Genomic DNA, 13,254 nt, shown 5'->3' with positions numbered 1-13,254 from the left:
ATTTAGCACCAATGACTAATACCACTGTTTTTTCAAATCATTACAAGACAGGGAAAACTCTCTTTAGAATAGACAGTCTAGGGTGGCATAGAAAGCCTTGTTTAAGAAATAATACTGGCCAGGCGTGGTGGCTAACACCTGTAATCCTATCACTTTGGGAGGCTGAGGCGGGAGGATCGCTTGAGCTCAGGAGTTGGAAACCAGCCTGAGCAATACAGTGAGACCTTGTTTCTATTTTAAAAAGAAAAAAAGAAATAATACCTAACCATCTCATCTGCCATGGGGCTTCAGCCTTCTTTGTCTCTTACAAGCCTTGTCTCACCCAGAGCACTTCTCTATAGAGAATGGAATGAATCAGTTACTCATGATGAAAGAGATAGATGATAAAAACTGTATAGTATTTGGCCATTTTGTATTTGTGCCTCAGAGGTCAAATTAAAACTGCTTAATTTTGGAAATTGGTATGTACATAAATGTGCATAAGGGATCATTTTAACTCTATAGATAGTTATCTTGGAGCCTAAGATGAAGTTTCTGAATTTTTTAGGGAAACATTAATTTGTATTATTTGTGTTTTTCTTCTTAGTTTCTGCCACTGCCTTCTACAAAGCACAACCTGTAATTCAGTTCATGTGTGAAGTTCTTGATATTCATAATATTGATGAACAACCAAGACCTCTGACTGATTCTCATCGGGTAAAATTCACCAAAGAGATAAAAGGTGAATTAATTAGCATTTAGCACAACTTAACTATAAAATGCATGGATATAACAACCTTTTATTAAAATGTTTTCTTATATAATTAAAATCTATGTAATGTAACCAGTAAAACTATACATCAATTATAAAATAAAATATTACATTAAATTCATTACTATAACATCTTAGGTGGTATTTGAAAGAAATGCCAAGTAATGGAGTTAGTATCACTACCAGCTAATTTTTTGTTAATACTTTCCCTTACTAGCTGAAGGGATAAGAATGTCTCATGGGAAAATGCTTTAGTAATACTGTTAAAGGTAGGAAGCTCACTCCAAAAATATTTGTTATTTTAGAACTAGAATTATTCTTTGAACATATTCTAAATATAATGACTTCCTTATTTTTCTGAAATGATAGTTATTTATTTTAGTCCCTTAAAAATGTATAAATGTGGGGCTAGCCTGTTTCATGTGTTGTTCTAGAATTATAGTTATTTAATATAAGTTACAGAGTTGACTGTTGATCTTATCTATTATACTTAGTAACTAAAATTCGTACAGTGCTGTTGCATCATGTGTACATTTAACTCAGATAAATTCATCTCTACGTGGCTGCCCAAAAATAAAAATAAAAAATAATTTTAATAGTGTTCTGAAATCTGTATTTTATAGGTATTTAGTCTGATACTCTCTAATCAGAATGAGTAGGATAAATTCTATTTATATTGTTAGATCTTAAATAGCCAGAAATAATTATGTTGTTTTTAAGATTTTACCTATTTATTGCAGATAATTTTCAGCTTGTGGTTTGAATGAAGCATTTAAGTTTGTTCACTGAACATCTTTCAGTTCACCCAAATCAATTAGAGTAGTTTAATACATTCTGCTTGCTCCAGTAATCATTCATTCTTTGCCATTCAGTAACCAAGAGAGAGATAGTCATTGTAATAAAACATTAAAAGGAAGATCCACCCTGCTTCGAAAATAAGCATCCATTTACCTCAAGTTATTTAAATGCCGAAGTAAGAAACTGTTTATGTAACTGTTTGGCAACCGTACCATTGTCCTTTCATAATCTGTATTAACTGCACAGCTAGCATTGTCAGGAGGTTAGTGCATTACCTACCATTAATATGTGATCATCTAAATGCCATGGTTTCCAGTGGAGTTGCTGCTTAGTTACCACCTCTGATATCATGAAGTCACTTACATTATTTTGCGGTAACTATGCGATCAACTCATATCACCACTCTATCACAGAAAATACAAGATGTACAGAACAAGGATTCAACTGCTGCCCGAAGAGCATGGACTCGATCTTAACTTCAACTGCTCAGGGGCCCAAAGAAATGACTGAAAAAATGACTAGAAAGCATAATAAAGTTGATGTTATAGTGAAGGTAAAGCCAAGTTTATAGGTTAAATATTTATTAAAGCCAAAAGTGTTTTTTTTGGTTGGATGGAGGGTTTGGGGAGGGACCCGGGCAGAGAATGATCTAGTCCACTTTTTAAAAATTTCAACTTTTTGCTAGCGCCTAGATTTTGGTCTAATTCTTAGGTACCTATGATCCTAGTTTGGGGGTGGAAAAATCTGGATTGGATCCAATTGACAAACTGATTATTTTTTTCTTCATTCCAAGTAAAATAGGGCTTTTTTTTTTTTTTTTAAAGAAGGCTCAATAAAGTACATCATGTATTCCTACTACAGTAACCCAAGAGAATAAGAGTTTTGTGTTCTCTCTATCTTTGGGTTTTTTAGCTGGTATGAAGAATTTGATGCTAGCTGTTAAATAATGACACAAAGTATGCAATAAAGAATAGATTTTCTTAGTATATTCATCTTATTCCAGTTGAACTTGTACCTAAATATTTAATAATAACTTTGGGGTGGTTTCTTTATCCAGTAACTCATGATAGTTAAACAGCAGAAATACTGAGGAAAATATATGTTATAAGTACCATATATATATATATATATACGCGCCAACTTATTTTTAGTAAAAGCTTTATAGGCTTGGAGAACCTTATTAATATTTTTTTAATTCAAGGAGACGAGTTGAAAATAAATTGCTAAGTGGTGCAAATAACGGAAATTTGTTTTAGACTTTTCTATTGTGTTCTCCCCTGAACATAATATTTTTACATCTTGTTTCTTCATATTATTAGTATTTCCTTCTTTTAAGATCCTCCTTCGATAGTATTTTATTTTCTAGTCTCCTTTATAATATAAAGACAGTAATTCTCTAGTTGATCTGACATTTTTGTTTTATAAAGGTAGTTGTAATGAAAAATTACTACTCACTGATTCAAGGAGGAGCACTTCCAAAGAAAAACAAACCCATACCAATCTGGTACAGGGATGGATACCGAGTCCATTTAACATCTTAATTTGTTCTGATCTATCAGAAGAAAGTATCATTTATATGATTGAGCTTTGTGTTTGGTACTAATTTTCTTACGTAATTGCAGGTAGCAGTTAGGTAAGAAAATAAATTTTACCGTAGCAGGCATTCTCAACCTCAGCAGCGTTGACATTTTGGGCTGGAAAATTCTTTGTTGAGATAGGGGTAGGGCTGTTCTGTGCATTACAGGATATTTCATACTATCCCTGGCCTCTACTCAATAGAAAGCAGTAGCATCTCCGGCCATACCTATCAATTTGTCTCCAGACATTGCCAAATGTCCCCTGGGGGACAGATTGGCCTCTGGCTAAGAATCACTGCAGTATAGGAATCACAAATATGAAAGAGAAATACCACAAAGAGTAATAACCATAAATATTATCAGGGAACTAAAAGTTGTTCTCCATCTACCCCATTTTGGACTTTATCCTTTGGAGTCTAGGCCAGACTTTAGAAAGGAGTTGCTTATCTGTGACCTCTGTGTACCTGTTAACTCTTCTCCAGGCTAAGACTGCACTAACCACATGTAGCTACTTACATTTAAATTAATTAAAATAAAGGCCGGGCGTGGTGGCTCACGCCTGTAATCTCAACACTTTGGGAGGCTGAGGTGGGTGGTTCACCTGAGGTCAGGAGTTCAAGACCAGCCTGGGCAACATGGCGAAACCCCATCTCTACTAAAAATACAAAAATTAACTGGGCGTAGTGGCTGGTGCCTGTAATCCCAGCTACTTGGGAGGCTGAGGCAGGAGAATCGCATTAACCCTGGAGACAGAGGTTGCAGTGAGCCAAGATCGCATCATTGCACTCCAACCTGGGCAACAAGAGTGAAAAACTCAAAAAAAAAAAAATCTAAATAATATTAGATTTTCAGTTTCTTAGGTACACCAGCTACATTTCTTATGCTTAGTAACATGTTATTAGTGATTACCATATTAGCATAAATGTAGAACATTCCATCATCTCAAGAAAATTCTCTTTGACAGCACTGCTTCAGAAAATTCATCTCGAAGAACTTCAACCAATGGCTTAAAGCCCATTTCTTCACATTCTAGAGCAGGCCTGGGATCCTTGAACCCCTAGAGTCCACAGATGGACTGCAGGGATCCAAGAACTCCTAAAATCATGTGCTAAATTATGTATATGTGCATTTTGCTGAGAGTTTGTTGCTTACATCAGATTCTCAAAGGGATCTGGACTCCTTAAGAGGGTAGGGATCGTCTACTTTAGGAATTATTTTGGTTGCATTTGATTTTTAATAGTATTGGAAAAGAGCTGTGGCACTATATTATACTTCTATAAAATTGTCACTTCTGTTAAAAAATGCCTGGAATTTTTTTTCTCCTGCTTTATAAATCTTTAAAGGGCTTCTTTCTTGAGCTTTATGAAATTCTGATCTTCAATCAGTATGCGGTGACTGGGCTAGGTAAATATCACATAATTTGAAATTATGGAATACCTTGAGAATTATTGTATCTCCTCTTTCATTCCTCCTTCCCTCTCCCAGCATAAATACCTGAATTTATTATAAACAGGATTTTTTATTAATGGAAGATTTTGGCCCTTGATCTATGGGCTTTGCAAACTTTATGATTTTATTTTTTCATGTGTAGAGCTTGATGGGGTAAGGAAAAATTTTGCCATTAGGTCTGTCATGACTGTGACCATTATTAACAATGTTATATGTAAAATTTGGTGTTTGTATTATATTGCCTGTATTACAGAATTTTTTGTCTGTTCAGAATTGAGTTTTTTATGGTAATGAACAGGCTTTATAAGTATAAATATTTTACGTGTGACAGTTCTGTAACCTCCATTTCTCTTGTTGGGAACAGGTTTGAAGGTTGAAGTGACTCATTGTGGAACAATGAGACGGAAATACCGTGTTTGTAATGTAACAAGGAGGCCTGCCAGTCATCAAACGTAAGAAAAGTTTGTCAGAGCAGCGATGGTGTGAGGCAGCTTGCTCCAGTTAGTGGGGTTGGGAGTTTTTCTGGCTCATAATGGGAGAGAATTGTTCATGTGTACTTTTTTTTCCTCAGCTTTCCTTTACAGTTAGAAAATGGCCAAACTGTGGAGAGAACGGTAGCGCAGTATTTCAGAGAAAAGTATACTCTTCAGCTGAAGTACCCGCACCTTCCCTGTCTGCAAGTCGGGCAGGAGCAGAAACACACCTACCTGCCGCTAGAAGTAATGCCTTCACACTGCTCATTAATACCCTGTTGTTCATCATTCTTTTGGGGTCTTTTATGGCCGATAACTTACCTCATACAGAACATTTACTTTGGAATATGAACTGTTTTTAAGTTTTAATTTATTCTAAATTTTCTGTAATGAAATAACACGAAACAAGTTCATCCATAATCCTACCACTCTAGTGTAACCGCTGTTAACATTTTGGTATACTATACTTCTTTCAGTCTTCATCTGGTGTACATTTTACTTAATTATACTTAATTACTGTAGAGCCGTCTTGTTTACTACCTTTTTACTTAACATATTGAAAATAAGTGGTTTAATGAAGTTGATTTTAAATTTTTATTTTACATGTAATTGGCACTAAGTAAGAGCTAAAAAAAAAGATACATACATCTAGTACAAAACTTTTTCCGTTTGTAGGTCTGTAATATTGTGGCAGGACAACGATGTATCAAGAAGCTAACAGACAATCAGACTTCCACTATGATCAAGGCAACAGCAAGATCTGCACCAGATAGACAAGAGGAAATTAGCAGATTGGTTAGTACTTAACCTTAGAAATGAGAATTTAAAATATATTAGGGTGAACTATAATACTAGAGAACCATGTCCTTATCAACCCATACCTTATGACCATTTCATGGACTGTCAGAATTAAAAGCGATCATGGAAGTAATCTAATGTTCTCGATACAAGCCTTGGTGAGCTATATGAGAAGGGTTAGGTCCTTCTCATTTAACCTTGAGCTTTTTAAGTAGATCCAGGGAACACATCCTCTCAGAAGAAATGTTTCAATTTAGTAAACTGGAACCTCCACCTAAAAGAGATGGGAAATAGGAGGAAGAGTCAAAGAATTATGACTAGCAGTACTAAAATTCTTTTTTTTTTTTATTGAGACGGAGTCTGGCTCTGTCACCCAGGCTGGAGTGCAGTGGCACGATCTCGGCTCACTGCAAGCTCTGCCTCGCAGGTTCACACCATTCTCCTGCTTCAGCCTCCCCAGCAGCTGGGACTACAGGCGCACGCCGCCACGCCCGGCTAATTTTTTTGTATTTTTAGTAGAGACAGGATTTTACCATGTTAGCCAGGATGGTCTCCGTCTCCTGACCTCGTGATCTGCCCTCCTCATCCTCCCAAAGTGCTAGGATTACAGGCGTGAGCCACTGCACCCGGCCAATGCTAAAATTCTTAACACTCAGTCTAAGATTGCTTAGTCCCCAGTATCAGAGTGGCAGCTGTACAGTCTGAATAAAGAAATGGCTGGGCTCAGTGGCTCACGTCTGTAATCCCAGCAGTTTGGGAGGCCAAGGCGGGTGGATCACTTGAGGCCATGAATTTGGGACCAGCGTGGGAAACATGGCGAAATGCCATCTCTACTAAAAACACAAAAATTAGTGGGGCATGGTGGCATGCGTCTGTAATCCCAGCTAGTCAGGTGGCTGAGGCATGAAAATCACTTGAACCTGGGAGGCAGAGGCTGCAGTGAACCGATCACACCACTGCACTCCAGCCTGGACAACAGAGTGAGACTCTGTCTCAAAAAAAAAAAAAAAAAGAAAGAAAAAGAAGGTCTGGTGCGGTGGCTCATGCCTGTAATCCCAGACTTTGGGAGGCTGAGGTGGGTGGATCACCTGAGGTTGGGAGTTCAAGACCAGCCTACCAACACGGAGAAACCCCGTGTCTACTAAAAATACAAAATTAGCCAGGCGTGGTGGCACATGCCTGTAATCCCAGCTACTCAGGAGGCTGAGGCAGGAGAATCGCTTGAACCCGGGAGGCAGAGGTTGCAGTGAGTTGGGATTGTGCCATTGCACTCCAGCCTGGTCAACAAGAGTGAAACTCTGTCTAAAAAAAAGAAAGAGAGAGGGAGGGAGGGAGGGAAAGAAAGAGAAAAGGAAAGAGAGAGAGAGAGAAAAGAAAAGAAAAGAAAGAAAGGAAATAGAAGATAGCTTTAACCATGTAAGGTCTCTGTGCTGTCTCATTGTTCTAAATGAGGGGAAGGAAGGCGTTACCAATACCACTTTATAAAACTCATAGAATGAGGCAAAACTCAAGATTAAAGGGCATCTGAATCTTATCTGGCTCTGTTCTTGAATACCATTTTAACTGCCCAAGCAAAGAGAAAAAAATCTGGAAATGTGAATATTTCCCAAAACAACTTAATAATACTTCCAAAAGCAATTTTAAAGATTATTGAAAATAGGGATGCAAAACTGGCTCTTTTAATTTATTTTTTAACCTTAGTAATTTCATCTTTGGCAAAAACTGGGTCTTTTGTTTGGTTAAGCCAACTACAAATAGTTTTTTTCCTTATTGACTGTTCTGTAAAGAGTCAAAGAAAGTTATTACATGATATTTAATTAGGAAAATATATGCTGGCTTCCATCCTGGATTTTTCTCTGATTCTAGTCTAAGATTTTAAAAGCTTTCTCGAAATCTTTCAGAGACTAAGACCTCTTACTTTGTCTATAAAAGTCTCAATAACTCACTGGTCTAACTCATTTATTACAGCTTAACTGTTCAGAAAGTATCATATGGTAGTTTTAAAAAATAAAACAGACTTTGGAGTCTAACAACCCTGGGTTGGAAGTCTGGCTTCTCCACTTACTTACTGTTACTGTTATGATATTATTATTATTGTATTTATAGTATCTGGAAAGATAATGCAGTGATTAAGAGTAGACACTCTAGAATCGGAATATACATGGTTTCAGACACTATCTACATCACTTGCTTAGCTGTGTGGTTTTTGGCAATCATTTTACTTTATGAGCTTTAGTTGCATCCTCTGTAAAATATAGATTATAAAAGAACTGTTTTTGTAGCTATAAAATAATTGTGAAAATGTGTCATTAAGGACCTAGCACCAAGTACATCATGCAGCAAGTCATAGTATATTAGTTGTTGTGGTATAGTCATCGTTATTCGCTGTAACCTCATTACAGATACACTGAAGTACAGAAATGAATGGCAAATAAGATTGAAAGAGATGCCCCATTGGTGCCTAATTTAGAAAATGGGGCTTACACCTGTAACCCCATCACTTTGGGAGGCCGAGGCAGGACTATCAGTTGAGCCCAGGAGTTCAAGACCAGCCTAGGCAACATAGTGAGACCCCATCTCTACAAAAAAAAATGTTAATTAGCCAGGTATGTGGCATGCACCTGTAGTCCCAGCTACTCAGGAGGCTGAGGTGGGAGGATCGCTTGGGCCCCAGGAGGTTGAAGTTGCAGTGAGCTGTGATTGCACCACTGGATGACAGAGTGAGACCCTGTCTCAAAAAAAAAAAAAAAAAAAAAAAGAAAAGAAAAGAAAATGACTTTTCCTGCTTATTGTGGAGAGATTCTATATAGCAGCATGCTTTAAGCATGAATTTCAGTGAGATTCATGAAGTTCTTTGATTATATGTATGGGAATATATAAAAATTATAACCTGTGACTCATACTGGCTTTCTTATCTGTCTTTAAGTGTATTCCATGAAATAAATTTTTTCATATGGCACTGAAAATAGTCAAGTAAATTTTATATAAATTATAAATCAAATAATTTTTAAAAGCCTTAAGATTGTTAATATTTCCTACCAAACTCTACACAAAATAAATTTTAATAGAATGTATCCAGATCTCCTATAGTCAGAGGTTCTTAACCTCTTTTTGGGTGAGATATTTCTTTCTCCATCCAAAAGCATATTAGGTTCAATCATACAAAATTACCATTTTCAGCTGGGTGGTACATAGTGGCGCATGCCTATGATCCCAGCTATCTAGGAGGCTGAGAGAGGAAGATGGCTTGAGCCCAGGAGTTCAAGGCCAGCCTGAATAACATAGCAAGACTCCATCTCTTTAAAAAAAAAAAAAAGTTTTATTATCATTTTCATGAATTTTTTTTTTTCTTCTGAGACAGGGTCTTGCTCTGATCCCCAGGCTGGATTACAGTGGTGCAATCACAGCCCACTGCAGCCTTGAGCTCCCAGGCTCAAGCGATTCTCTCACCTCAGCCTCCCAAATAGCTGGGACCACAGGCACACAGCACCACACCTGGCTAATTCTTTTTAATTTTTTGTAGAGATGAGGTCTTACTTTGTTACCCAGGTTGGTCTTGAGCTCCTGAGCTCAAGCAGTTCTCCCACTTCAGCCTGCCAAAGTGCTGGGATTACAGATGTGAGCCACCACGCCCATCCTAATTTCTTAATTTTTTTGTAGAGACAGGGTCTCACTATGTTGCCCAGGCTAGTTTCAAGCTCCCGGGCTCGAGCAATCCTACAACTTGGCCTCCCAAAATGCTGAGATCACAGGCATGAACTACCATGCCAGGCCAAAATGTATTATTCAACCTAATGTATACATACAAGTTTTGTATAAATTACCAGGAGGTCACAGAATTTCTACAGTCCATTCATGACCCATGGTCCCCAGGTTAAGATGCGCTGTTCTGTAGTTAGAGCACCATTGATTAGACCTGTTGGAAAATATATTATTGACACAGTGAAGAAAAAAAAAGAGGGTTCTAATGCATTAAAGTAGGGGATTTGGGGAAATTTTGAGAGTAACTACAAACTTTTTCTATTTTTAGGTAAGAAGTGCAAATTATGAAACAGATCCATTTGTTCAGGAGTTTCAATTTAAAGTTCGGGATGAAATGGCTCATGTAACTGGACGTGTACTTCCAGCACCTATGCTCCAGTATGGAGGACGGGTAAAGTCTCTTGTTAATGTTTTAATCATACGCATATTGTCTGTAAGTATGGAGAGAAAGGCATATCAGAAATATTTCAGTTCAGCGATTTGAAATATTTACTTTCTGTTTATTGAAAATTTTTGTTCTTTTCACCATGTTATTTTTTTCTCCTCGTATAGAATCGGACAGTAGCAACACCGAGCCACGGAGTATGGGACATGCGAGGGAAACAATTCCACACAGGAGTTGAAATCAAAATGTGGGCTATCGCTTGTTTTGCCACCCAGAGGCAGTGCAGAGAAGAAATACTGAAGTAAGGCATGTCATTACCTTGGCTTTGGGACTTTTTTGTGTTTAGACTTTAAATTACTCATCTAATGTTCTAACAGATGTTGCCTTAATATGAAGTATATGTAATCACTGAACCTTTTTTTTTTTTTTTTTTTTGAGACAGAGTCTCACTCTGTCACCCAGGCTGAAGTGTAGTGGCGTGATCCCAGCTCACTGCAACCTCCACCTCCCAGGCTCAAGCGATTCTCCTGCCTCAGCCTCCCAAGTAGCTGGGGTTACAGGTGTGTGCCACCATGCCCAGCTAATTTTGTATTTTTAGTAGAGATGGGGTTTCACCATGTTGGCCAGGCTGATCTCAAACTCCTGACCTCAGGTGATCTGCCCGCCTTGGCCCCCCAAGGTGTTGGGATTACAGGTGTGAGCCACCGCGCCCGGCCTAGTCACTGAACCTTTAAAAATGTTTCTTCTTGGCCGGGCACGGTGGCTCACGCCTGTAATCCCAGCACTTTGGGAGGCCAAGGTGGGTGGATCACAAGGTCAGGAGATTGAGACCATCCTGGCTAACACGGTGAAACCCCGTCTGTACTAAAAATACAAAAAATTAGCCGGGCGTGGTGGTGGGCACCTGTAGTCTCAGCTACTCGGGAGGCTGAGGCAGGAGAATGGCATGAACCCAGGAGGTGGAGCTTGCAGTGAGCCGAGATTGTGCCACTGCACTCCAGCCTGGGCAACAGAGCGAGACTCTCTCAAAAAAAAAAAAACCAAAAAAAAAACTTCTCAATAGTTTGGTGAAAAAATTTGTTAGTCATAGTAAATTCCTTGATTCATTCTACTAGACATCCTTATAGACTACTGTGAATGGAAAAAACACAAGCTCAAACCATATTTTTTCTCTGCTCTCACACCACAGCAATCAACACAGAAGACTCTTGTGACTAAATGTGGGGAGGGTTTCCCCACACACCAAGCAAACAATCAGTTCTGCAGTGGATGCCAGCTGGGTATCCTCCAATTCAGTTATTACACTGTCTTCCTGGAGATCAGGGTTCAGTCCCACAAGGCTGCACTCTGCTTCAGATGCCAGTAGCAAGTCCAGGCCTCTGGTCGTGGGTTCCCATGACCCCCTCTTCAAGAGAGATTCATCTGATAGAGCAGCTCACAGAACTAGGGAAACACTTACTATGTTTACTGTTTTATTAGAAAAGATATTACAAAGGATGCAGTAAAGATATGCATAGGGCGAGGTATGGCAAGGGAGTGTGGGGTTTCCGTGCCATCCCTGGGTACACTACCCTCCAGGAACCTTTGTGTGTTCAGCTGGCCAGAAGCTCTCCAAACCCCATCCTTTTGGGTTTTTATGGATGCTTCATTACATAGGCCTCATTGATTAAACTGTTAGCCATTATTTATCAACTTAACCTTTGGCCCCTTTCACCTCCTTGGAGGTTGGGGATGTGGGGCTGAAAGTCCCAACCCTCTAACCTTGCCTTGCCTTTCCGGTGACCAGACCCCATCCTGAAGCTACCTATAGGCTACCAGCCGTTAGGCAATCAGTATCATACAAAAAGGATAACACTTAGGAGTTTCTAAGGATTTTAGGAGTTGTCTGCTAGGAAATGGGAATGGCCAACAAATGCACATTTCACAATATCACAACTACTTTTTGTGGGATAGTAGCAGCATCATTGTCTTTCGATGACAGTTTAGGTATAATTCCCAGATTTGCCACTACCTGGATTTATTACCATGGATAATTTATTTAATCTCATTATTCTTCAATGTTCACCTTTGTAAAATAGAGCTAATCATATCTTCTGTTAAAATAAAAACTTCAGACAAATTAAATTTAACAGAGTTTATAATTGAGCAAAGAATGACTTGCAAATCAGGCAGCCCCTGGAAGAAGAACAGGTTCAGAGAGACTTGCAGCAGCCGCATGGCTGAAGAAGATTTATGGACAGAAAAAGGAAAGTGGCATACAGAATATGGAAATGAAGTACAGAAACAGATGGATTGGTTACAGCCTGGCATTTGCCTTAAATTATGTATGGTACATTATGTGTTTGGTACACAAGTAGCTTATCCACTATTTACCCATCCATTTAGGTTACAGTTTTTTGTTTTTGTTTTGAGACAGAGTCTTGCTCTGTCACCCAGGCTGGAGTGCAGTGGCGTGATCTTGGCTCACTGCAACCCCCGCCTCTCAGGTTCAAGCAGCTCTCCTGCCTCAGCCTCTAGAGTAGCTGGGACTACAGGCCCTCACTACTATGCCCGGCTAATTTTTGTATTTTTAGTAGAGATGGGGTTTCACTGTGTTGGCCAGGCTGGTCTCAAACTCCTGACCTGAGGTGATCTGCCTGCCTCAGCTTCCCAAAGTGCTGGGATCACAGGCGTGAGCCACTGCGCCTGGCCTAGGTTACAGTTTACGATGTTCAGAGAAACCTCTAGGCTGAACTTAAAAGAGGTAAGGAGGTAGCTTTAAGCAAAACTTAATTTAACAGTTATCCTCTTTGATCTATCCCCCCAATTTTTTTTTTAATGGATTGGCATTGATGTCACTGTCACCATCATAAACTTACTTATTTGGTCTCAAATCCCACTGGGAAAGAGCAGAACAATGGGTTTTGTAAAATGGGAACAAGGACTTCAGGTTACTTTTTCCTAAGGGTAAGAGTAGAGGGGACCTCCTTGTGCTGAAATTTCCTGTTTTCAGGAGAAAAACAAAACCTGGTCTATTTTAGGATCTATCTCTTTCTTTAATGTTTCAGTGTAATTGTCTCACACTTAGCGTGAGTGACTCCATTTTGGTTTGGTGTGGTCTGTTGGGGCCTCGTGCATGAGCTTAGTCCAAAACAATGGCTTCCCATAATTTTGTTTAAAAATTTCTCCCTATTGGTTAGGTCCTCACTTAGGTAAGAGTGTGACCAAAACTTAGGACCTTAGCACCACTCTGTTACCGAGATTTTGGGTTTCTGGTCTCAG

General features: G+C 38.9%; 1 protein-coding gene across 5 annotated transcripts in view; it reads left to right on the top strand.

The window, feature by feature from the left end:
- The window catches only part of LOC129468935 (protein argonaute-3), a 133,202-nt gene that overhangs the window by 73,419 nt on the left and 46,529 nt on the right, over nt 1–13,254 (top strand). For all 5 annotated transcript variants that reach the window (XM_055254949.2, XM_063627904.1, XM_063627905.1 and 2 more), the window contains 6 exons: nt 587–721; nt 4,940–5,027; nt 5,147–5,294; nt 5,724–5,843; nt 9,877–9,999; nt 10,161–10,294. In XM_055254949.2, the coding sequence (XP_055110924.1) occupies nt 587–721; nt 4,940–5,027; nt 5,147–5,294; nt 5,724–5,843; nt 9,877–9,999; nt 10,161–10,294 (748 nt within the window). The remainder of the gene's footprint in view (nt 1–586; nt 722–4,939; nt 5,028–5,146; nt 5,295–5,723; nt 5,844–9,876; nt 10,000–10,160; nt 10,295–13,254) is intronic.

Source organism: Symphalangus syndactylus, chromosome 12 (assembly GCF_028878055.3).
Source record: "Symphalangus syndactylus isolate Jambi chromosome 12, NHGRI_mSymSyn1-v2.1_pri, whole genome shotgun sequence".
NCBI classification, from domain to species: Eukaryota; Metazoa; Chordata; class Mammalia; order Primates; family Hylobatidae; genus Symphalangus; species Symphalangus syndactylus.
Note: the sequence above shows the minus strand (reverse complement) of the source record. Positions and strands in the feature narration are given on the sequence as shown.